Source organism: Schistosoma haematobium, chromosome 5 (genome assembly GCF_000699445.3).
Source record: "Schistosoma haematobium chromosome 5, whole genome shotgun sequence".
In the NCBI taxonomy this organism is placed as follows: Eukaryota; Metazoa; Platyhelminthes; class Trematoda; order Strigeidida; family Schistosomatidae; genus Schistosoma; species Schistosoma haematobium.
The window spans coordinates 6,069,757-6,093,374 of NC_067200.1; the positions used below are offsets into that span (position 1 = coordinate 6,069,757).

The 23,618-nt window shown below is 34.5% G+C and overlaps 2 protein-coding genes across 2 annotated transcripts in view; one reads left to right on the forward strand and one right to left on the reverse strand.

Moving 5' to 3' along the window:
• Window positions 1–475: 475 nt before the first annotated feature.
• Window positions 476–23,099, forward strand: GSP1_2 (GTP-binding nuclear protein gsp1/Ran; the record flags this gene model as incomplete). Its single annotated transcript, XM_012939322.2, has 10 exons — window positions 476–483; window positions 3,083–3,176; window positions 5,821–6,026; window positions 9,064–9,171; window positions 11,056–11,144; window positions 13,404–13,474; window positions 14,417–14,494; window positions 16,306–16,458; window positions 20,639–20,743; window positions 22,856–23,099. 10 exons carry the CDS (start codon window positions 476–478, stop codon window positions 22,988–22,990), a joined length of 1,047 nt encoding a protein of 348 aa, XP_012794776.1. The 3' UTR covers window positions 22,991–23,099.
• PKD2_2 (TRP-like ion channel Pkd2) overlaps window positions 6,254–23,618 on the reverse strand; it is a 56,834-nt gene continuing 39,469 nt past the window's right edge. Inside the window, exon 16 of the mRNA XM_051217371.1 lies at window positions 6,254–6,506. The gene's annotated coding sequence lies outside the window, so the exon portion shown is untranslated. The remainder of the gene's footprint in view (window positions 6,507–23,618) is intronic.

Genomic DNA, 23,618 nt, shown 5'->3' on the forward strand with positions numbered 1-23,618 from the left:
AAAAAGACGTTTTTACATTTCAATATAATTTCGTTTATTATTCGGTTATTTTGACGTTACATATACATATACATAACATTTCTTAGTGAAACGCCCTTAATTAGTCAAGGTTCGAAATTCATGGAACCATTGGTTTGAGATTGGATACACAAGAGATCCCTCTCTCTTTCTCTCACTCACACACACACACACACGTATACAACGATAGACATGCATAAAGAAAAAATGAATTCAGTAGATTATTATTTATTCTTTTCTTATTCAATCTTCATAACGTATATTATCTTAGATGATTGAATACTTTCAACTAAGGAAACGATAAAAGTGTTGGTACTTCCAGATTGAGTTTATGTATTATACCAATTACGTAACAGAATTTTACTATTGTTATCAGTATATATATAAATGGTATGTTTAGTATTGTTGCATTCTATTCATTGTTATAATGTAATGTATATTGGAAATTGTTTGTTTTATGATTCGGTATTTAAATATAAAAGCTTATGGGAGATCGTTGAAAATCCCAAAATGCTAGATTAGTGTTTTGAGCTAGAACAGAGCCATGCAGTGGTGTAAATTCATAATCAGTAGGGGATAACCTCTCTCACCACCGCCACCACCACCACAAATATCATATTTCTCAGTGTAGCATGATATTTTTTGAAGTGCCGCATTTCAATTTATTAGATCTACATTTTAGTGATTTTCAAGTCTATCCCACTTCATGATGAATCATTATGAATCAATAGTTTTGAGTAGTTACTAAGTATAATAATATAAAGTCTTGGATACAATATTCGTAAGCAGCATGAAACTAATGATTATCTATAAAACATTTAGTTTTTTTCTGCTAGCTATTGTATCAGTCGAAGTTTACACTTTAAAAGTAACTTAATTAAATCACTATTGGAAACCAAGGAACAATAGACACAATGTTAGGTGCCAATGTCCGTTTGAATATGCTTGAGCTATTCTAGTGACTGACTGGTGTTAGAAATATCGACCGTTGAATACTGACTAGGCGTTAGACACAAGACCTGAAGTCTTTAGGTTCGGTCATGGATACACACTGCCATAGGATTCCATACATCTGATATGTTTAAGAGAGATGGTGTCATGGTAATTATGATAACAGTGATAAGAACTTCACGTGAATTGGTGAGAATGGATGTGTAAATTAAGAATGAGTCAGGGCAGTAATAAACATAAAAAGATAATCAGTGATATAAGTATGTAATAGTTGCATACATCTACATAGGCCATAGTAAATAAAGATGATTATAAAAGTTAAGTTTTCACTGGAATTAATCTTGATAACTTAAGCTACATAGAAGAGAGGTATAGTCTTTCTCACTGATATAAAACCAAGAAGATCACTTCAATTTTAATGTGATATTCAAATTATATTTACTAGATGACAAAAAATGTTACTATTCAGTGATTGATGAATCCCTTTTCCTAATCTTGTCAGTACACATGTATGAAAGTGTAAAGAGAAGGCTTTCTAGATAGTTTATCCTTGTAAAATTTCCATATTTTTATTGTGAACAACATATATAAGGAAACAGTATTGTTTTCGATTAGATCCTCATCAGGTTTTACTCTAATATACAGTATTATTTATATGGATATACAAAACGATTAAACCAATCAAGGCAGTTTATGAGTCAATGATAACAGTGGAAAAGATGACATAATAAGTAAAGAGTATAAATTGATAGTGTGATGACAGGTGTACTAGTTTTGATAAGAATAATAAAGGCGTGAATCAACATTTCATAATGGGAAGTAGGTGAATTGGTTGAAGTTAGACATTAACACCGTTGGATGCCGGCTCGGTGGTCTAGAGGTTGGGCGTTTGCGCGCGAAATTAATAGGTTCTGGGTTTGAGTCTCACGAGGCAGGATCATGGATGCACACTGCCGAGGAGTCCCACAATAGGACGGAATGACTGTCCAGTGCTCCCAGGTTTTTCATAGTGGGCTAGCTTCAACTGACTTATAAATTTAACTATTAAAATAGGTCAATGATTAGAAAAATATAGACACTGAAATAACATTCATAAGAGATTACGTAATAAGAAGTGTTCAGGTAATTGGACTGTGAAACGTATATTTGAGGAAAAAAAGAAAATGGTAGAAGAGGGAATACGAAAAACAACTTTAAATGATTTATTTCTGTTTACTACATGACCGCTATCGACCAAGTGTGATAGAACCGAGCCGCATATTGTCTTGACAGTATCTTCTCCTAAAAACACAGGGAGGTGTTCACTAACACTTAGAATAAAGCCTGATAAGGATCTAATCGAAAACAATATTGTTCGCTTATATATGTTGTTTAATTCTTGTATCTGAATTTATAGGAGTAGTTTATATTAGCGTACACACAATGAAGAGTTTATTATCTCTTTTCGTTAATGACTAATATCTGTTTAATACTTAAGTTTGTCAGTCAATTGAAGCTAGATCACCATGGAAAACCTGGAACCACTGGGTGGCTGTTTCGTCCTAGTATGGAACTCTTCAACAGTAAGCCTACTAGAATGAAAAGGTCATTCAGTGCTTTCAGGTTTTCCATGATGGTCTTGTTGAGATATTCAGAAAAATATCCCCAAAATTATCCTGTTAAGTCTAATGTGTTTCTTTGGACTTGAAATGGTATCGCTTTCCTATTGGTCAATACTTATTTCACGTGTCACTTTCCTGTTGGCCAAATATTTTATGGTACGTTGTGGTCTGTTTGATTGTTATATAAACTCAGTATGTTTAAAATATAAGGAGTCATATCTCAGAGGCTGAGACTGGTGTTCTGGACTTAACTGACTGGGCTAGACAGGAAGCAGGACTCTAGGCTGCTTATACGGGTTTATGCGCCATTGATTCGATTGATAAGTCACTGCCCCCTAATCGGTGGTCACAAGTTGTAACAGGTCTAGCTTTAATTAACTCATGAACCCCACTATTCAAATAACTGCAATCTCCACAAAAACCCCCTTCCGGATACTAATATCTATTATTTTTCTTAAATTTTAGCAATCCCAAGAAGAATTAAATTTAGATCAATTAATTGAAGTTCTTAGTTATGATAAAAAAGATTTACCAATTGAATTAACTGAAAAAACGATTGCCAATAATCAACGTCAAGTTGGTAGTAGTAGAGCTAAAATTTTAATGGTAAATAAATTTGTTTTAAAATTTATTATTTTTTTTTAAAAAAAAAACATTAGTATATATTAGCTAATAGATTGTTTAGTAGTAAACAACAAGACAACTTAGCATTCGTCAACATGATGTACCAGAACTCTTGAAGAGGATGATAATTCATGTGAGCCGTAAACTTGCATCGTCTAACTTCATAGTTCATAGATGTGACCACTGATGTATTCAGGCTACAATTTATCTTTTGTAGAACCGATATATTTATTATTTATTTATTTGAATACTTAAATATTAGTACAAAGGGGCATAGAATATATATGCGTCACACTTCGTCGTTCGATTTGTGTGAGGACTGCAATACTGCCAGGGTACACAACCGGAACCTTCAACCTAAACTTCTGATCCATAAAGCAGTGGAGTAACGTACGGAGATGCAGCCTCATGGTAGCCAGTGACTAAAAATAGGTTCATATGCCGTTTATTTCCTTAGGATCCTGGAGGCCATGTACACCATTGGTTTGGAATCAGGGTTTTCCAACTCCCCTACGTAGATCACCCATATCTACCAACCCGGTTAGGGCGCCGGATATTCGCTTTTCGTCCTCTCAATTTCATAAACAACAATAAAGTCACGAGAAGGCAGTGAGTAGGACCTCCCTGGCAGTGAATGTATACGCGTGGTAGTGTGAGAGCATTTCGAGAGGGGGAGCTGCCTCTCCCCACCCTCGACCGTACCAGGGCATTTGAGAGCACTGATATATTTACAATTGACTAATTATTGATTAGTGATCAATCATGGTTTTGTTTAGTCACTTAGTTCTGATCGCATCCTTGTAGCATACTTTCAAGTCATTAATTTGTACAATCACAATAATCCTATGTATACATGGTGTATTTGTCTATAAAAGTTTAATAATAATAACAATAATAGCCATGTCAACCATTATTGATAATATTGAATATTTGTCGTGCTGTGGTGTGTGCTACTGATGTTGACAGATATAAGTAGTATGTATCACCAATCTAATGTGCAATGCCTGGAGGCAAAATGTTAAAAAATAATCAAAGAAAAGAGAACGAGACCAAAGAGTGATTGGCGTGCAAACGAAAGAACAAAAAAGTCTGAGACGATTGATTGACATTTTGTAGATGAAGTATTTACTCTATGGTTTTCAGATTTTACTAAAATGTTCTGTAATTTTGTGTTCAAATACATTTGATTGTCCCAACTGGTATTCTCGTTAGCTACAGTGCTATATCACAAATAGATGTAGACTATTTATATTATGACTCTCAGATATTTCGCTTATCATGAAACTTGAATATTTTTGTTTAATAATGATGCAAATTACTGGAGAGTATAAACTAGAATGAAATAGCTTTATAGAGCTGATTAACTTTTAATCTATCTGAAAATGATGTTGGTTCATTTTTCTTATGAACGACATCATCAGCACAAACTTCAGGTGGAAGTGATGACGTAACAGAAAGGGTATAGTGTTAGATTACGTAACGTACAAAGGAAGTCCCTCGTGTCTTTATAATGGCCTTAAACTATTATTACCATGAATTTATTGCTCTGAGATTCTAATTTAGTCTTGTCTCATAATGGATGTGACTGAATTCACAGAACTAGTTAACCTAGTAAATATGTACAGACGAATCAAAACTTTTAGGTCTGTTAGCCAAATAATTAACTACAAAATGATCAATAAAATTGTGATTTGTTGATCATTCTCATAGTATTCACTGGGCATCGCATTAGAACTTCCCTAGCTATTCCTTACCCTGTTAGGGATGTTAAATCCTCAGAACTCACTTAGTAAATGTCTTATTTTTGTGATTTTATTTTGGGAATTTGAATTTCTTGTTTTCGGGCCAAAAGCGGTGATTTTCATCTTCATATCGTATTACCCACTTGCGAGGACCTTAAATGACATTGGTTCGTTATCCCTTTTGATATGCTAATTTGTAACGTTTTTTCAAGGACATTTTTGTTGTATATATATGCTTGAATTGTGATTGTGGTTGTTGTTCGTACTTCTGTTTGCTTGTGAAATACGTTTTCCCTCTTCTGAAGCTGAACTTCTTTCTCTAGTTAGCGGGGCTTGGACGAATCGGAGAAGTTAGCTTATTTGGTCATTGTGTAACTGTCTTCGTTTCTTTCGCAGATTTAGGTGAATTCTTAATCTCTTCAAACATAGCACACCTAAATTGTAATTGTCAAGAAATGCAATTACCTATGTTCCCTTAGTACTTTCTTAAATCACTGCATACCAATTTCCTGAACCACAGGAACCTTCTACTCTTGGGATCTTAACGGAAAATTGAAGGTGAGAAATATAGAAGGAAATTTGCTTTGAAGATAATTTACTGTACAGAAAACAACGGTAATTCTCGAACTACACATATCTATAGGCTTCTTGAAAACAAACTGAAAGTGGTAATAAATTTGGTAATTCCCGAACTAATACTATAGAAACATAGCCCGCCGTTTTCTAGAATCTTCTGGTAACTTTTTAAAGAATACTGATAACTTGAAGTAGTTTTCTATTTTCTAAGTCCCAACACTTTCACACTAGTTTTTATATTTAGCCATATATCCTATTTTAAGATCTTTGATCCTCCTTACACTTGTTCTCTTCCCTAAAATTAACAGCGTGGAGTTACTGAACAACAATTATTAGATCTTGCTCATTCAGCACGAGCATTATTTATGAGTGAACCAGTTCTTGTGGATATTACTTCACCATTGATTATTGTTGGTGATTTACATGGACAGCATACTGATTTATTACAATATTTTAAACGATGTGGTAAACCACCAGATCAAAAATATTTATTTCTTGGCGATTATGTTGACCGGTTAGTAAGTGATTGTTCAATTAATTATTGATTCATAACTATCAATATTATAAAATTCGGATAGCCATTGTTTTATCTAAACTTGTCGTCAGCGTTGTTATATTTAACGGTGTGTCATCGCTGTTATGTACATTTCTAGTCCATTATGTCGTCAGTACTCCTACTTTTACTTGACAATTGAGAGCCACTGTCATTTCCACTACGTAATGTAAAAACACAAAAGACTGGTGAAATGTGGATTTATTGACTCTCCAAAGAACACAATAAATAAGTTTCAAAGTCACTCCATCTTTAGATCAAAATACAATCACTGATATAATAGTTTTTACACATTTTTAATAGTGTCACATATAGGGGAAAATATATAGAGTTACTGTGGAAACATACACATATTGAATGTAGCTTACTTCAATCGATACAAGGAATAGAATTGTCACACTGAACGAAAGTTCACACATTTCATGTTGAATGAAGCTTATACTGAAATAATACAAAAAATATCCATTAATATCAGATATTAATAATTGTATTCTTTGATATAATTGAGTAAAGAAATGAAGAATGAATTACATTCGACAACATACGAACCGAGAACATGTACAACTGTTCACCATGTTAGTAGCTTATGTCTTACTGTATTACTGAAATACTTGAAGAGAATCGGACACATTCAAAACCACTACCTATCACGTCGGGTGATGTTGTATAGTGTAAGATTAGGTTGGTAAAAAGCTATGGACGGTTTAACCAAACATGGGATCAGTTAATAGGCGGCGTCTACGTGGTTGGGATCAGCGTGATTATCGTAATTAGTGGTTGGAGACTTTGAACGACATATCTCGAAGTCATTTGCAATGGGGCAGGTACCCCCATTCATTGTTTTTCCCCCAAATTCTGATCTTCTGAATGATCTTCCGAAATGATGTTTTATCTCACTGATTTATACTTTTCTGAATCGTACCTTTAATGACCAATCTTTTCTATTACTGATACTGTTGCTATCTGTACTACTTCAGGATTCAACCTGATCATTTCATCTCGCCGTGCTGATGGGTTATGTCAGTTCGAACGGATGTAACTACGTACCAGGTTCTACGTTGCAACTGAGTGACAGTACCTTTTACACATCAACAAAGCTATAAAAATTCATATCTTTAGACCAAAACCTTGTATTTAGATGGAATTTGTTCAACCCTAAAACCCTAGCCTAGCCATCTATGCAGTCTATACCAGATAGGGTTAAAATTAGAGTTTTTATTCTCTCTTTGACTTGAACTTCTTAAAATCCTTACTGACAAATATAACTAAATTATTGAGTTATACTTGCACTTCTGCCTGACAGTAATATTATTATGCTACATTACCACTTGATTGGCATTATTGTTAGGCAGTTGGAGAGAATCAGCAAAAATTAGATCCAATAGTTGAGATCATGAGTCAATTGAAGCTAGACCACCATGGAAAACCTCGAAGCACTGAGCGCCCGTTTCGTCCTATTGTGGGACATCCAACGGTGTTGATGTCTAACTTCAACTAATCCACGAAATTGAGTGACACATCCACCATTGTCATCAGTGAGTTACTACCTCACAACTGACCCGGTTGAACACCACTGGTCACTGCCTCTCACTAGAACTCCAGGAAATACCTCTTTGACACCGTCACTAGGACTTATCAGTCCTGGGTTCGAATCCCTCGAGGAGGTCGTGGATGCGCACTGCTGAGGAATCCCATAATGGGACGAAACGGCCGTCCAGTGTTTCCAGGTTTTCCATGGTGGTCTAGTTTCAATTGACTCATGATCTCAACTATTGACATTATTACAATCTTCACAAAACTCCTTCTAAAAAAATCAATTCACTTAGATTTCATTTTAGTTGGCATTTGCTCACATAGTGTATCTGAAACTCAGGTTCAAGGCCCCTAAGTAATTATTTCAAACCATTTAACATTAAAACATAAAACATGCGATGTTACTTAGACTAATGGCCAAACTACAATTTGATTGATAGAATTTGATCATAACTAAAAGACTAGCTAAACATGACTTAGGTCAAAACTACTCAGTAGTGTGTAGAGCAACGTTGAAAAGCTAACTTGAAATAGACAGTTCTTTGTTTTATTACTTTGTTAATAAAATCAGTTGATTTAGTTCCAAGTCCTATCATTGACTGCAAATAGGCTAAATTTGCAGTCCAGTGATGACATTATTATAAGTACAGTTTTACATATTTGATGAAATCATAGTGTCATTTATTGTATATCATCGTAAGTAAACTTACCATGTTATATTAAAACAGGTCATTCGAAAGAAAAAGTTCTTCCCATGTTATATTAATGAGGATTATCTCGATATATAGTTTATTATAGTGATAAGTTAAGATTATCTCTTGATTCTAAGCTAAGTAAATTGATTGATGTAGATATTAAGTCATAAATTAAACTTAGTTATACTACCACTGATAACCTGAAATCATTGAATGGCTGTTCCATCCTAATATGTGACTTTTCTGTAATGTGAATCCAAGGGTATGTGACACAGAATCTAATCCAGCACCTTCGGTCTTGAGCACTAATCATTAACCTCTAGAACAATGAACATGGACTCAATTGTGTTAACTTAAAATCTATGATAGCTCTATAATCTCCACAAAACCGTATGCTGATAAATGGATTAAGTAATGTCAAATATTGGGACAGTTAAAAATGCAGACCAGTGAACATTCATTCAAAGGTACAATTAAAATATGCTATCTGAGTAACTAAAAATATCCCAAGTGTGATCCCATGTTAGGTCAGTGGTTCAAAGATGAACAAAAGATCTATCCTATGATTCTTGTGTTTCAGTTTTATTCGTAGTATTACAAGTCTGTGGTGAATACAGACGGTATTCTTCATAATAACCTAACAATTCATCAATGTTAAATCCTTCTTTCTTTGTTGAAAAAAACCCGGATATTTAAATGTTTTGTTTAAATCATTCCATTTCATATTATAATGTATCTTCGTTTGTTTCAATTGAATTTCATTTATTCAGTGGTAGACAATCATTGGAAACAATTTCGCTTATTTTGGCTTATAAATTAAAATATCCTGATAAATTAGCTGTTTTACGAGGAAATCATGAATGTAGTCGTATAAACCGGTAAGTTTATCAAAATACTATGAAGTAATTTACGAGCTTACTTGAAAAGTTACTGTCGATATTAGTTAGTAAGTTAACGACTAGGTTGTGCGATGGATTGAAGTTTAAATCTATGTTTTTCATTGTTTTTTGAATCTTCCTATTGATGTTTAGGACTGCAATTGATCATTCTCTTATTGTTATATGTGCACCTTGTACCTACATCCCAGAATTGATGTACATTCCGGAACTCGAACACAAAACCGTTCATCTAGCTCACGAGTCTCAAATAGGACGAAACGTGAGTCATGGATCCCAAGGATAGCCACTATCTATCTCCGCTTATAGTGCTTGGGACTTAGGGCAATACGCACAGAATGCACATATGCCAATAAGAGACTGATCAATTGCAGTCCTAAATAACAATGGGAAGATTCAAGCAAACAATAACGAATGAGTTTATAAATTTTTTGTCATATAACTTGTAATATAATCGGCTGAAAACAAAAGTTTACTCTGAATGTTATATAGACCATTAAAACTCTTCGATTTGGTCTGAAATATAGATATTTCTAACTATTCGAATGAAAGACATTTGAAAGGTTAATAAATGATAGATAGGAATACAATTATTGATCACTAACTTTTGTTTTTCATGCTATACTACTTAATAATAACAAGTAGATTGATGATTCCCTAGCAATGTATCTGTTGATTTATCACTGAATTAAATTCGAAATGTGTTCTAGGTATATATAGAGTGATCAAAGTATGTAAATTTGAACCTCACCTCAATTACGTTGGATTACGTCGAAGGGTGGTATCATTAACTGTCGTACAAAACATCTGCCTTAAATTAGAGTGCTTAAACGTCTACCTAATCATAGTATAGCAATGACGCAAATACACTTTAGTATACAATATTGAAAAAATATGAATTTCTATATATCCCATGATATACTAATAGAATCTTTCAAGAACGTGTGTAAAACACTTATCTAGACGAGGTTTATAATCGATATAATCAGTACTTCTAACAACAGAATACCAACAAGTATCAAATAAACCAGCGAGATCTGATGTCCCAATCCGTTACTGAATCAAATCGGAAATATCAAGTGAGATCTCCAAGAGGATTAATCTCCTAAAGTACTATGCAGTACTACATCACTTTCACATTCATAGTTTATTTCAGAAAAGGTGTGATATTCCTAGTTGATAGCGTTTTATACTATTAATGCTAATAGTACTGTGATGTGTGCTACTGATGTCAACAGATATAAGTAGTACGTACCACAAGTTGAAAGTGAAATACCTGGTAGTAAATTATTGAGAAGATTGAAGAGGAAAGAAAGAGAACACAGAGTGATTGATGAGATGAAATTAGAGAAAAATGAAGTCGTAAACAACCGATCGATATTTCGCAAATGAAGTATTTACTGCATGGTTCTCAGATGTTACCAAGAGATTCTGTAATTATTTTCTAACTCACGTTAATTATCCGAGCGTATGTTCTTTTAATGCAGTTCTAATCACTGTTAGGCGTTTTCTTAACTAGAATCTGTTTATCAAGTTATTTAATTGAATCTTCATTTGCTCTAGTCATAAAAACATTTCAATGGTTGAGATCATGAGTCAATTGAAGCTAGACCACCATTTAAAAAATTGAAACACTGGACGGCCATTTCGTCCTATTGTGGATGTGCACTACTGAGGAGCCCCACAATAGGACGAAACGGCCGTCCAGTGCTTCCAGGTTTTCCATGGTGGTCTAGCTTCTATCAACTCATGATCTCAACCCATGAAATAACTATAATATCCAAAAAACGCCTTCTGATAATGAAGACATTTGTTTTTTCCTAAAATATTTTTTAAAAACTATTCTTTTATCATTCAACTTATTAGTATCTACGGTTTCTATGATGAATGTAAACGTCGTTATTCAACAAAATTATGGAAAGTATTCACTGATTGTTTTAATTGTCTTCCTTTAGGTATGTTCTAATGTGAATATATTTCAATGCATGAAATAAATTTGTTTTAAATATTGTTGAGATAAACTATACAATACTATACTATCATCATCATCATCATCATCATCATCATCATCATCATCATCATCATCATCATCATCATCATCATCATCATCATCATCATCATCATCATCATCATCATCATCATCATCATCATCATCATCATCATCATCATCATCATCATCATCATCATCATCATCATCATCATCATCATCATCATCATCATCATCATCATCATCATCATCATCATCATCATCATCATCATCATCATCATCATCATCATCATCATCATCATCATCATCATCATCATCATCATCATCATCATCATCATCATCATCATCATCATCATCATCATCATCATCATCATCATCATCATCATCATCATCATCATCATCATCATCATCATCATCATCATCATCATCATCATCATCATCATCATCATCATCATCATCATCATCATCATCATCATCATCATCATCATCATCATCATCATCATCATCATCATCATCATCATCATCATCATCATCATCATCATCATCATCATCATCATCATCATCATCATCATCATCATCATCATCATCATCATCATCATCATCATCATCATCATCATCATCATCATCATCATCATCATCATCATCATCATCATCATCATCATCATCATCATCATCATCATCATCATCATCATCATCATCATCATCATCATCATCATCATCATCATCATCATCATCATCATCATCATCATCATCATCATCATCATCATCATCATCATCATCATCATCATCATCATCATCATCATCATCATCATCATCATCATCATCATCATCATCATCATCATCATCATCATCATCATCATCATCATCATCATCATCATCATCATCATCATCATCATCATCATCATCATCATCATCATCATCATCATCATCATCATCATCATCATCATCATCATCATCATCATCATCATCATCATCATCATCATCATCATCATCATCATCATCATCATCATCATCATCATCATCATCATCATCATCATCATCATCATCATCATCATCATCATCATCATCATCATCATCATCATCATCATCATCATCATCATCATCATCATCATCATCATCATCATCATCATCATCATCATCATCATCATCATCATCATCATCATCATCATCATCATCATCATCATCATCATCATCATCATCATCATCATCATCATCATCATCATCATCATCATCATCATCATCATCATCATCATCATCATCATCATCATCATCATCATCATCATCATCATCATCATCATCATCATCATCATCATCATCATCATCATCATCATCATCATCATCATCATCATCATCATCATCATCATCATCATCATCATCATCATCATCATCATCATCATCATCATCATCATCATCATCATCATCATCATCACCATCATCCAATATTGTTAACGGTTCAATTCTCTAATTTAACATGCTCCACATCCACTGAAGATGGCTTTTCAGTAAAAAAGACTTCAGGAATACGTCCTAAAACTATTGAAAGACTGAAAAACCTGAAAAGCCGATTTAATTTCACTGAACTACAGATAATATGCTAGTCGCAATGAATAAAGGGTTTTGTTGGGGTCCTTTACGACATTATGAATGGGATCGACGTACTTACATGCGTCGGTTACCTCTCGTGGGGTACATACCGCCAACCGGGATTCTCCAGCCAAATCCGCCCTGAGCAATCCTTTCCAATCGTTCCCAATTGCTAGCCATTCTTTTGATATCTGCCTTCAATTTCCAACACAATATCTGCTTTTGGTATTCCCTCTTTCCTCTTACCTTCAATATCCTGAATTGAGGCTTGCTTTGTGATTCAATTTAATGATCTCTGCAATGTGTATTCAATCCACCTTCGGAGTCTTCGCTTAATTTCCTCTTCAGCTTGGAAGCTGATATTTTATTTTTCACAGAAGGTTGTCGCTGGTGGTATCCAGCTAACAAATATTAGGTATCTAGCATAGACAGATATTTATAAATACCTACAGTTGTATTTGTTCTCTAAGTTTCAGCTCCGTGAAAATTTAAAATTGGAACTTAATATCTAACCGGTCAGTTCCCTATATGCTTCTCAATGGTCATTCATTTGTTGTCAATATATGATTTCTCAAAAATCATGATCTGACTTTTTTTACAGTTATGTATATTGTTTTGTTCTTTCTAATATTTTACTACACAGCCGCACTAGTTGACAATAGTATGTTTTGTGCACATGGAGGATTATCACCAGATTTAAAGAAATTAGAACAGGTAAGTTGTAACATAGTGTTCTTTATTAATAGAGAGGTTTATGGAGGTTATATAATTTTATGGCTTTATTCATGAATTGATCATAACTAAACAACCGGTAAAAATTAGGAAGTACCGGATAACTATTCTGTTTTTATTAAAGGACTCAGAAGCGAGTATCCACGACATCATTGCGAATATAACTCATGACGTTTAAAACACATGGAACATACTTGATCTTTAGACCACTAAGTTGGAATCCATTGGTTTACATGTTTAACTTAAATCCATCAGTTTAAAGGTAAGGTGTTTATATCGAGAGTCCTGGAGGTCCTTAGTTCGATTGATGAAGAGGTTATGAATTCACACTACTGAAGAGTATCATACTGGGAAGAAACTATTGTCATGTGTTTTTCGGTCCTCATGGTTATTTAACTAGGATCAGTTCGTGGTGTAAACTGTAAAACACAATATTTTTCCTCTTTTAATTTGTAGTTTTTCAGTTGTCTCGACATTGATAATCAGGATTTTGATTCGTCTTAGTTGGGAATATATGAATCCAGTGAGGATTTTATTATGTCATATTGTCTTCATGGAATAAAGGGAATATGACTAGCAGTGGAATCCAAAATGTGAATTCATATTTTTTTATTCACAAGGCACTGGTTATATGAAGCTGATAGCTCTGTGGACAATACGTTGTACTGGATGTGAAATGTATTGTTCTCAAGTCTTGAGATGAACATCATCACAAGGACTTAGGCACATTCAACTGATGAATCCTAATAGGAAGAAACGCAAGTCCTAGATTCTGCTGATATTCTCAGTCGACTTCTCCTTCTATTTTGTCATGTTTTACTTTCTTTTTTTAGTTTTATTTAACTTTCTTAACAGAATTTTTGTTTATTTACTTTTGAATTCTTTAATATTTTATGTGTTTAAATCACTCCGCTTCTTTTAAAGTTGAATGAAATACGACGTCCAACTGAAGTACCAGATATGGGTATTATTTGTGATTTATTATGGTCAGATCCTGATGGAGTAAGTTCAGAATTATAGTGTGTTCATATACAGTAGTGATAATATTACTTAATAGAAGATAGTTGACAGGAGCATCTAGACCCTGATTTTTTGTTGGTTAATCATCATCAGTAAGAGAATTCGAACTTTTATCTCCCTGTTTCATATCTTGAACGCTGAACCTACTATTGTGATATATCCTAGTGTCTATACTGCTAATCGATCGATAAAATTCGATTAGTACTAAGGGGACTGGAGAAATAGGACATTAGTTACACCTTTGTGATCAATCACTGGAGATCGTGACAGTGATAGTTTTGACTGTGAAATGAAATTACCTAAAGAAGCATTGGAAGTCAGAGAGAGAGAGAGAGAAGCTAATCAATAATACACAAACGAAAGCTTACACTTTATTGAATCTATTAAAACTAGGTTCATTTAAAAGATTCCTTCAGACTGTTAAGATTAAAACTTATTGTAAACGTTTTCAATATTCAGTCATTGCCTTTGGGTAAAATTCTGAAAGCTTTAGACAGAAATTTTTACCTGTTGGAGAATTTCAAATTTGAGGTAATTTTTACACCCGTAGCATTTTATGTAGTGGCTGAGTTAAGACTTAAGCCATTGATTTACAGCATACTAGTCTGTAAGTATTGTGATTATCACCGAATCGAAATATCATTATCGAAGTTCTAGTGAGAAGCCGTGACCAGTGGAGCTAATCCGTGTCGGGCAGAGACAGGTATCTACCTCGGTACAATGGAAGATGGCCATGCAATTTCGTGGATTGATTGAGATTAGACATTAACACCGTTGGATGCTGACTCAGTGATCCAGTAGGTTAAACGTTCGCGCGCGTGACAGAATGGCCTGGGTTCGAATCCCGCGAGCGGGATCGTGGATGCATACTACTGAAGAGTCCCACAATGAGACGAAACGGCAGTCCAGTGCTTCCAGGTTTTCAATGGTTGTCTAACATCAATCAGTTCATGACGCCAATCGAAATATCATTAGTTAGATTAAAAGTGTTATTCATGAATGCTTACTCTGAACGATACCAATCAATGATTATACAGCTATTTAGTGCTCAGTGGTTATCAGTGTAACTTATGAAAACTACTTCCTTTTATAAACGGTCAGCTTAAACTTTTAGATTACCTTATTTTTCTTCAAAAAATGTGTACAATTATCTCAATGAACATTCCTATTTTAGATTTGTATAAATTAATCAGTTATGGCTGTCATCAAATATTTACAACTTGTGGGGGGGTGGTAAAATAAATCCCTATTCTGATAATAATCATGTGCTCACTAGTGATTAGCTTCAAGATAGATTTCCTGGAGTTATAGTGAGAAGCCGTCACTAGTGGAGTCCAATCCATGTCAGGTAAGACAGGTATCTACCTCAGACAATGGATGAATGGATTAGCAGCCATTCATGGATCTATGGAAGTTAGACATTAACGCCGCCGGATGCCGGTCGGCTCAATGGTCTAGAGGTTTAGAGTTCATGCACAAGATCGGTGATCGCGGGTTTAAGTCCCATGTGTTAGGTTGTGGATGCGCACTGATGAGTAATCCTATACCAGGACGAAACAGCCATGCAGTACTTCCATGTTATCAATGGTGGTTTAACTTACATCGACTCCTAAATTCAACTATATAAATTACTGCAATCTCCACAGATCCCTATTTTGATTTACAGATGAATATATATGGTAGTGAATAAAGTGAGTATTATTTATATATATAATGTGGTTTTGAAAGTTATTTCAACAAGATTACACTTATAAATAGATTAAAAAGAAAATCATTTTCCTCATATTATTTAGTCATATGCTGGTTGGAAAGAAAATGAACGTGGTGTTTCTTATACATTCGGTGAAGATGCTTTAATTCGTTTCATGAATGATTGTAATGTTAAATTAGTGGTTAGAGCACATCAAGTTGTTGAAGATGGTTATGAGTTTTTTGCTGATAAAAAGGTAAATTTCGAATAAAATAAAGGGGAAAAAATATATTTTTACTTACATTTGTATTTGTATTTAGATTAGGAAAGGTTTGGAAATGGCTTAGTAGTAACATTTTGATGGAGTTTTGTTCTTTGAGCTGGATGGTTTGGTCGTGGAGCTTTCATCATTCTTCTGAACGACATCATCAGCACAAACTTCAGATATAAGTGAAGTGTTCGAATTTCTCCATATGCGTTTCACAGCTTGTTCTGTACACCTCGATGTTGATTGGTTCTTATTGACCTTAAATTTGTCATTGTTTACTTCTTTGTTTTGGTTGTATCTCCCATTGGTTTGATTTTTGTTCCTATATTTGTTCATAATTTTCTTGATTGGTTGGTAAATTGGATTGATTTCAGTATGCTTGTTGATTGCTGATTGACCTGAGTGCCAGGCTTCTAAAAATTCTCTGGTGTTTTTGGAGTTTCCTCTGTCTAAGATTTCTACATTTTTCCAATCGAATGAGTGTCCGCAGTTGTCCACGTGCATTGATATAAGTGAGGAGATATCATGGCGCTTGACTGCTAATTGATGTTCATGTAGGCAGAGGTGAAGGAGGCGTCCGCTTTGTCCGATGTAGTGTTTTTCGCAGTTGGCACAATTTATTTTGTAGATGATGTTTGATTTGTCTTCCTTTGTTGTTTCAGCCTTTGGTTTGCATAGGATTGATTGTAGTGATTTTGTCGGTTTGTGTGCCACACCTATTCCGAAGGTTTTCAGCAGTCTCGTTGCGGTTTCTGATATACCTTTTATGTATGTAAGGGCGATCCTTTTGTTGATTTCTGTGCTTAACTCGAGTTCTGATGCTGCGTGCGGTTGGTGTTTTTTGATGAAGTTGATTGGGTAGCCGTTATTTTGAAATACGTCCTTCAGGTATTGCTCTTCACTAGTTTGTGAAATAGGGTATGATATGAATTCAAATCTATCAGGGAGCATGAATTCGACCGAATTTGCTGATGATATGTCCTACTGATGAGTGACAGCTAACATAATGCTTAAAGGAAAGAAGGCTTTATTTTCGACGATTTTCAACTACTTAAGAGTCATTACTTATTCATAAAAACGATATCATCTCCAAAATTCATTTAATCAGTCAATCTCTTTAATTGTCATTACAATTAAAGGTTTGTGCTGATGATGTCGTTCAGAAGAACGATGAAAGCTCTGTGACTAAACCATCCAGCTCAGAGAACAAAACTCCATCAATATTACAAAGGGTTTACATCATACACATACACAGCCTTCGATCATCCATTTGTATCTCACGATGTGTTCTATAATCTAAGCTGTCTTCTCTTCTGGTCATCAACTGTTCTGCCTATATTATGCTTTCAATGTACTGAAACTCTTCACACTATTTGAAGACTATGACAACTTCAAGACCACATTCTTTAATCATTTACGTACATACAATTTTGTGAATAGCGTCCGCTTCATTATAACAAAATAATAAATGGAATATTCACGAAGTGGCTTGTTTGAATCTGTATTGTGTTAAATGCAAACTGTTGAAATTATCAAGAGGTGTCAAAACTTACATTCCAACTGATTGGACTTCAGAACCAATGTCGTATGAATTTGTTATAATTTGTCAATTGAATGCTACTTGTTATATTAGGTCGCCGCTGATCGTTGTGTCGGAAACGCCTATCATTTATATTCGAAACGAGGGGCTTCTTTAATTCCCACGACGCGGAAGTAAGAACACAAGACTGGTATAAGTGAAGATTTATTAACCCCAAGACATGACGGGGTGAAAAAATATTCTGAACCCTCAATCTTCAAGTTAACGAGTCAAGGTCAGCCTGTAATTGGAAAAAATTCAGTGTAAGTATTTCAAGCAATCAGCATACGAAATTCTCGCCGGTGTCCTTCAACGACATTGATTGTTAATTAGTCATACAGTGTTTTTCATTACCGTGCTCATCCAGATAATGGCTGTCTCTTCCGATCAATTATAATTGCTATTTGAGCGACAACAGCAGCGTTTCAAAAAGAGCCAGTTGGATGTTTTAGACAATTTACGCACACGGCTGCTAAATCATCCATGTTTTGGAGATGTGACAGTTGATAAATTAATTTCTAATTCGCATACAGAGCTGAAAAATGACTGCAGAATATATAAAAGTGTCGATGAAAGCCTCAGTTAATCATTGATAAGCGGTAATGTAAACAAAGTAGTAGCAGTCAAACATGATGCTCCCTGTGGTCCAGAAATGTCCATTTCAGAGACATGCACTGTAGCGGGTTCAACTCCTATTGTCCGCGAAACACAATGAACAAACGCTGACTTGTCCAGCTCACAGAAAGACGACGTTTTATTGAATACTCAATAAATTATTGCTGTACCCGCCCACGAAGAAACAGGAAATGAATCAAGCATCATAATGAAAATAGCTGCATCAAATGGAGCTCATCATTCTACGACAAAAGCTTCTGATGATTGTACTTATCGGGGTAGTCTTATCAAGATGTCATTTACCTTTGAACAATTTAAAGCCGTGCTGGAGCGTCAAGAAAAACGTTTGAAACAGTTCCAGATTCGTATTATAGAGACACTAACTCAGCAAATTAACCTGAATCAAGAAAGGGTTACAGATGACCCTTTCAAATCTCATGTCGACCACATTATTGGTTCTATCCATGAATTTAACTTTGATGGTTCGGCTGGCATTACTTTTGAAATCTGATTCAAGAAATACGAAGATTTTTTCAAGGTCGACCTCAAAAAACCTGATAACTCCGCTAAGGTCAGAATACACTTACGAAAACTTGGAACGGTTTTACATGAACGTTACAGTAACTTTATCCTTCCAAAGAATCAAAGAGATTTCTATTTTGATGCAACGATTGATATTTTGTCGCAAATCTTTGCTGAACAGTTATCCTTGTTTAATATTCGGTATCAGTGTCTCAAGATAAGGAAAGCAGATGATGTCGACTCGGTGAAGCATGCGGGTTTAGTAAACCGTGAATGTGAGCGCTTAAAACTGCCAGCAGTAACAGAAGATCAGTTTAAGTGTCTCATGTTTGTGTGCAGCCTCCAATCTCCCGAAGATGCTGATATTAGAACCAGAATTTTGAGTAAAATTGGACAATGACCGTATATAACACTACAGGACGTAACTAATGAGTGCCAGAGATTGGTAAACTTAAAAGAATTGTTAGAAAACAAATGATTGGACATAGATGAAAATCCAGGTCACCAGTTACAACCAATGTTTATTCCATTTTATCGATTGTCAAATTTCTTTCTTCTACATGTTACTCTGTCTGTAAATTCAAAAGACCGTGATAAATAAACTCATCCTTATGTGAACAGATTATCCCTTCTGGAATCTTTAAAAGAATTCAAATAGACTTTGAAGAGTCCTCAAATTGTTTGTAGGTTAGGGTTAGATATATGGAGTTGGAATTAGAGGTTTTATCACTGAATGACATCAGCTATATTGTCAAAATGCTCTGTAACCGTTTAGATGAAAGAAATTATTAAAAAAAAGTATGTGTGGTGCTATCTGATCAGTTCATCAACAAAATGTGAGTAACACCAGTTCAGAATAAAAGGTTTATGGTCAAGATTTAGCGATAGTATCAATTTGCATGTTATATCCCATCGTAATAGACAGAATTAATCATTTGATCCGTTTATCAATATCATTTTTACCCCATGATTGTAAAGAAATAATTTTTCTTGATTACTTTACATATTCTGATCAGTATACAGAAGTATTCGTATTGTGTTATACACGCAAAGACCTTAGTCATGCTCTTGATTCTGATTGGCTCGTTCGTTGAGACTATGATTCATGGACGGACTAATCAGATTTACGATAACAAGTCTTAGATTTTGGCTCGAAATTCAATCATCCATTTGGTTAGTCTTGGCACTATAGCTGATGTTAATTCGTGATGAAAACCCTAAATCTAATTCCTAACCCTAACCATCAACTGTAAATTATAATCCCTATTCTTCAAGCTTCTTTATAACCCTCATTTAGCCCTAGTAAGTAGGTAGACACTCCCAAGGTCGCTTTAGCATCTGTCAAAGGTCGTCCATAAGTTATAGTCTCATGGCATATTCGTATATCATCCTTTTACTATACCTTCCATAATCTTTTGTTTTAATGACTGTCTGTTTTGTTTCTTTTTTGAGGTTGTAACCGTATTCAGTGCAGCAAATTATTGTGGTGAATTTGATAATGCTGGTGCAGTTATGCAAATTAATGAAGATTCAGTTTGTTCATTTGTGATTTTAAAAGTTAGTACCATTATAACTACTATTATTAGTTAAATTTAAATAATCCAATATCATTTCGATTAATCTGTAAGTTGGTTTCAGTGCTAGATGCAGATATAATGATATCTGATAGTCGCACTTCATCAGGTTCGTAAACATGTACGTACCTATCTACTTCCGAAAATAGCGATATCTGTTGAATTGAATTTGACATTCGATCGATTTGGTTGACATGTTTTACGACAATGCTGATCGCTGAAAGGTGTTGGAAAATGTATATAAACGGTTTAAAGGCCTTATACTCGAGTACAACTAGTCAAGTAAGAGCTGATATCATATATAATATCATATCACTCTCACACTAAATTCGAAATGTTGCTTGAAGACTTATCTATGTCCATATCTAGACTGAATAATCCTATCAAACCTTGAAATAGTATCAGTTAACAAAGTTATTAGTTGTTGGTTTGAGTTCAGCAGATAAATGTCAACCTACTTGTCAAAGCTTACTTATTAATTGTAGTTAATAGCTGAAAACGTTGCGCGTGACGAAGGTTTCTATTGATTGGAATATAAATTGCGGCAAAGTGTCATCTGAAAGAGCTATGTTAAACCGAATCTATCAGAATTGCTGAGTTCTCTCATTTTTAATTATTATTTCAAAGAAACGTCTTTTTTTCATTTAACTAACAAGGATGTGTGTCTTACCTAAACAATTTTTTGTCGACTTGAAGTAGTAAAATGGTGTAAGCCTGCTGAGTCACAACTCTGATAACATTTAGATCCTTTTGAACAAACTGATTGGAAGAATGCTTGAAATTAGTTTTTGCGAACCGATCTCAAATACAAAATGTTGTCTACGTCAACCAAAAGAAACTGAAATAGTTATATACATTGATTACTTTATTTATCTTTAATGGTTCATTAACTCTTGTGGGTTGGTAGCTGATGAAGCCTGTACATTGATACAGGGAACTTATTTGTGTTTATGAAACTGCAGCACCTACGATGCAGAGACTTATTCGTCTGCCTACAACATAGCAAATGAAATTCTAATTAAATAACATTTTAACTGTACAGTATTGTCTGCCAACATAAAGGATGTGATCCCAATTATTTCTCGAGTATTTTTTTTAGATAACCCATAGAATACTTTGTAGAGACACCAAACCGACTGATGAGTCTATGAATCTGAAACGACTAAAGTGGTTAGAGAAAGTTTGTTTAGTTACAAAAATGGTTCTAGTTACTTTTATCACTGCCAGTTTTAATGATATTGACTATCAACAAACTGATTCACATCACGGAAGGATCTAAGACGAATGACTATTGAAAACCATGAAGCACTGATCAGTTATCTTATCCTAGACGGAGACTGTTGCAAAGTATGTATCCACCATATCAGCTAGGATCAGACCTAGGGTCTTTCAGTTCTTGTGGCCAGAGCTTAACATTTGGACCGCTGAGTTGGGACCTAATAGCCCACATTTCTAACTTCATTCAATTCTTGACGTTGTGAAACTATGTCCTAATATATTTGGTGGGCAGAAGCCTTGTTTTCATAAAAGGAGAACTACGTTGGTTATATCTTCTCATTAGAATTCCAGGATTTACCATTCTAATTTACCCACCACAGAACACATGGTTATTATGAGAACAGAGGTTTGTAGAGTTTATTAAAACTTTTAGTTCTCATCACTTGTTGACTATAGGTTGCACTCACCATGGGATATGGAAGGTTTTGGGTTCGATCAAAGATGTGGTGATGGACGAGCAGCGTTATGAATTTCCATACTGAGAACGAACAGCTGACTAGTGTTTAGCAGTTTTCAGTAGTATTCTAATCAAGGTCATCGGTGATGCAAACTGAATATTTCAATAACTCTCTATACAAATAACTAATCGATTGTTTGATAGGCTTAGAAATTCAACAGGAGTGTAATAATTTATCTAAAAACATTGAGGAGGAGATACTCACTTACACACACACACACACTCTCCGTCGCTTAAGTTAGATTACCGATGACGGGAATTTTAAATGTTTCTTTAATTTAATGAAACAACTCCACAATTTTATTAAGTCATCTTCATATAATCAAACCTTAAACAATATTTAAATAATATTAACTTTAGCCATATATAACTAAAAAGAAATCGACCTTAGAAGAATCGGAATCTGCCGGAGACCTTGAAAAGAAAGAAGACTTCAAGGTAAAAGAACAAGAGGAGATGACAGAATCAGTAACCAACATACAGAAATCAAAATAAACAATAGTCACTAATCGAATAAAATGTATAACGATTGGAAATATCGAATGGGTGAATAATAGGTATGTATATGATTTTGGACATGTGCAAATGTGAGAGACTTATGTACAATTATTTCTAACAAATATAACGAGTTGTTTACTAGTCAATAACTACTGTTTTTTTTAAATAATAAAAGCTGTCCATAACTATCAAACTTGAGTTCGTATTGTTTTAATACGCATAGAAGCTGATATGTTTTATTCATGTATCATAAATATGATCCCTTTGGTAAATTACCTTCAAACGATTATTTATTGTCAGAAAGAGGTTCTTGTGGATATTGTAGTATTTTAATAGTTGAGTTCATGAGTCAATTGAAGCCAGGCCATCATAAAAAACCTGGAAGCACTGAACGGCCGTTTCGTCTTGGTATGAGACTTCTCAGTGGCAGTGCACATCCATGATCCCGCCTTGCGGGATTCGAACCCATTGTTTATTGATCAATGAATGGTGAGTGCTACTCAGCTACAAGTTACTCGAAGCCTGATTAGTTACTAATATAACAAAAACTTCTAATTATCAGTTTAAGTCTGCTTTGGGTATCAAGAATCAACCATGCTCTATTCGTTTCTCACACTAAGTGAAG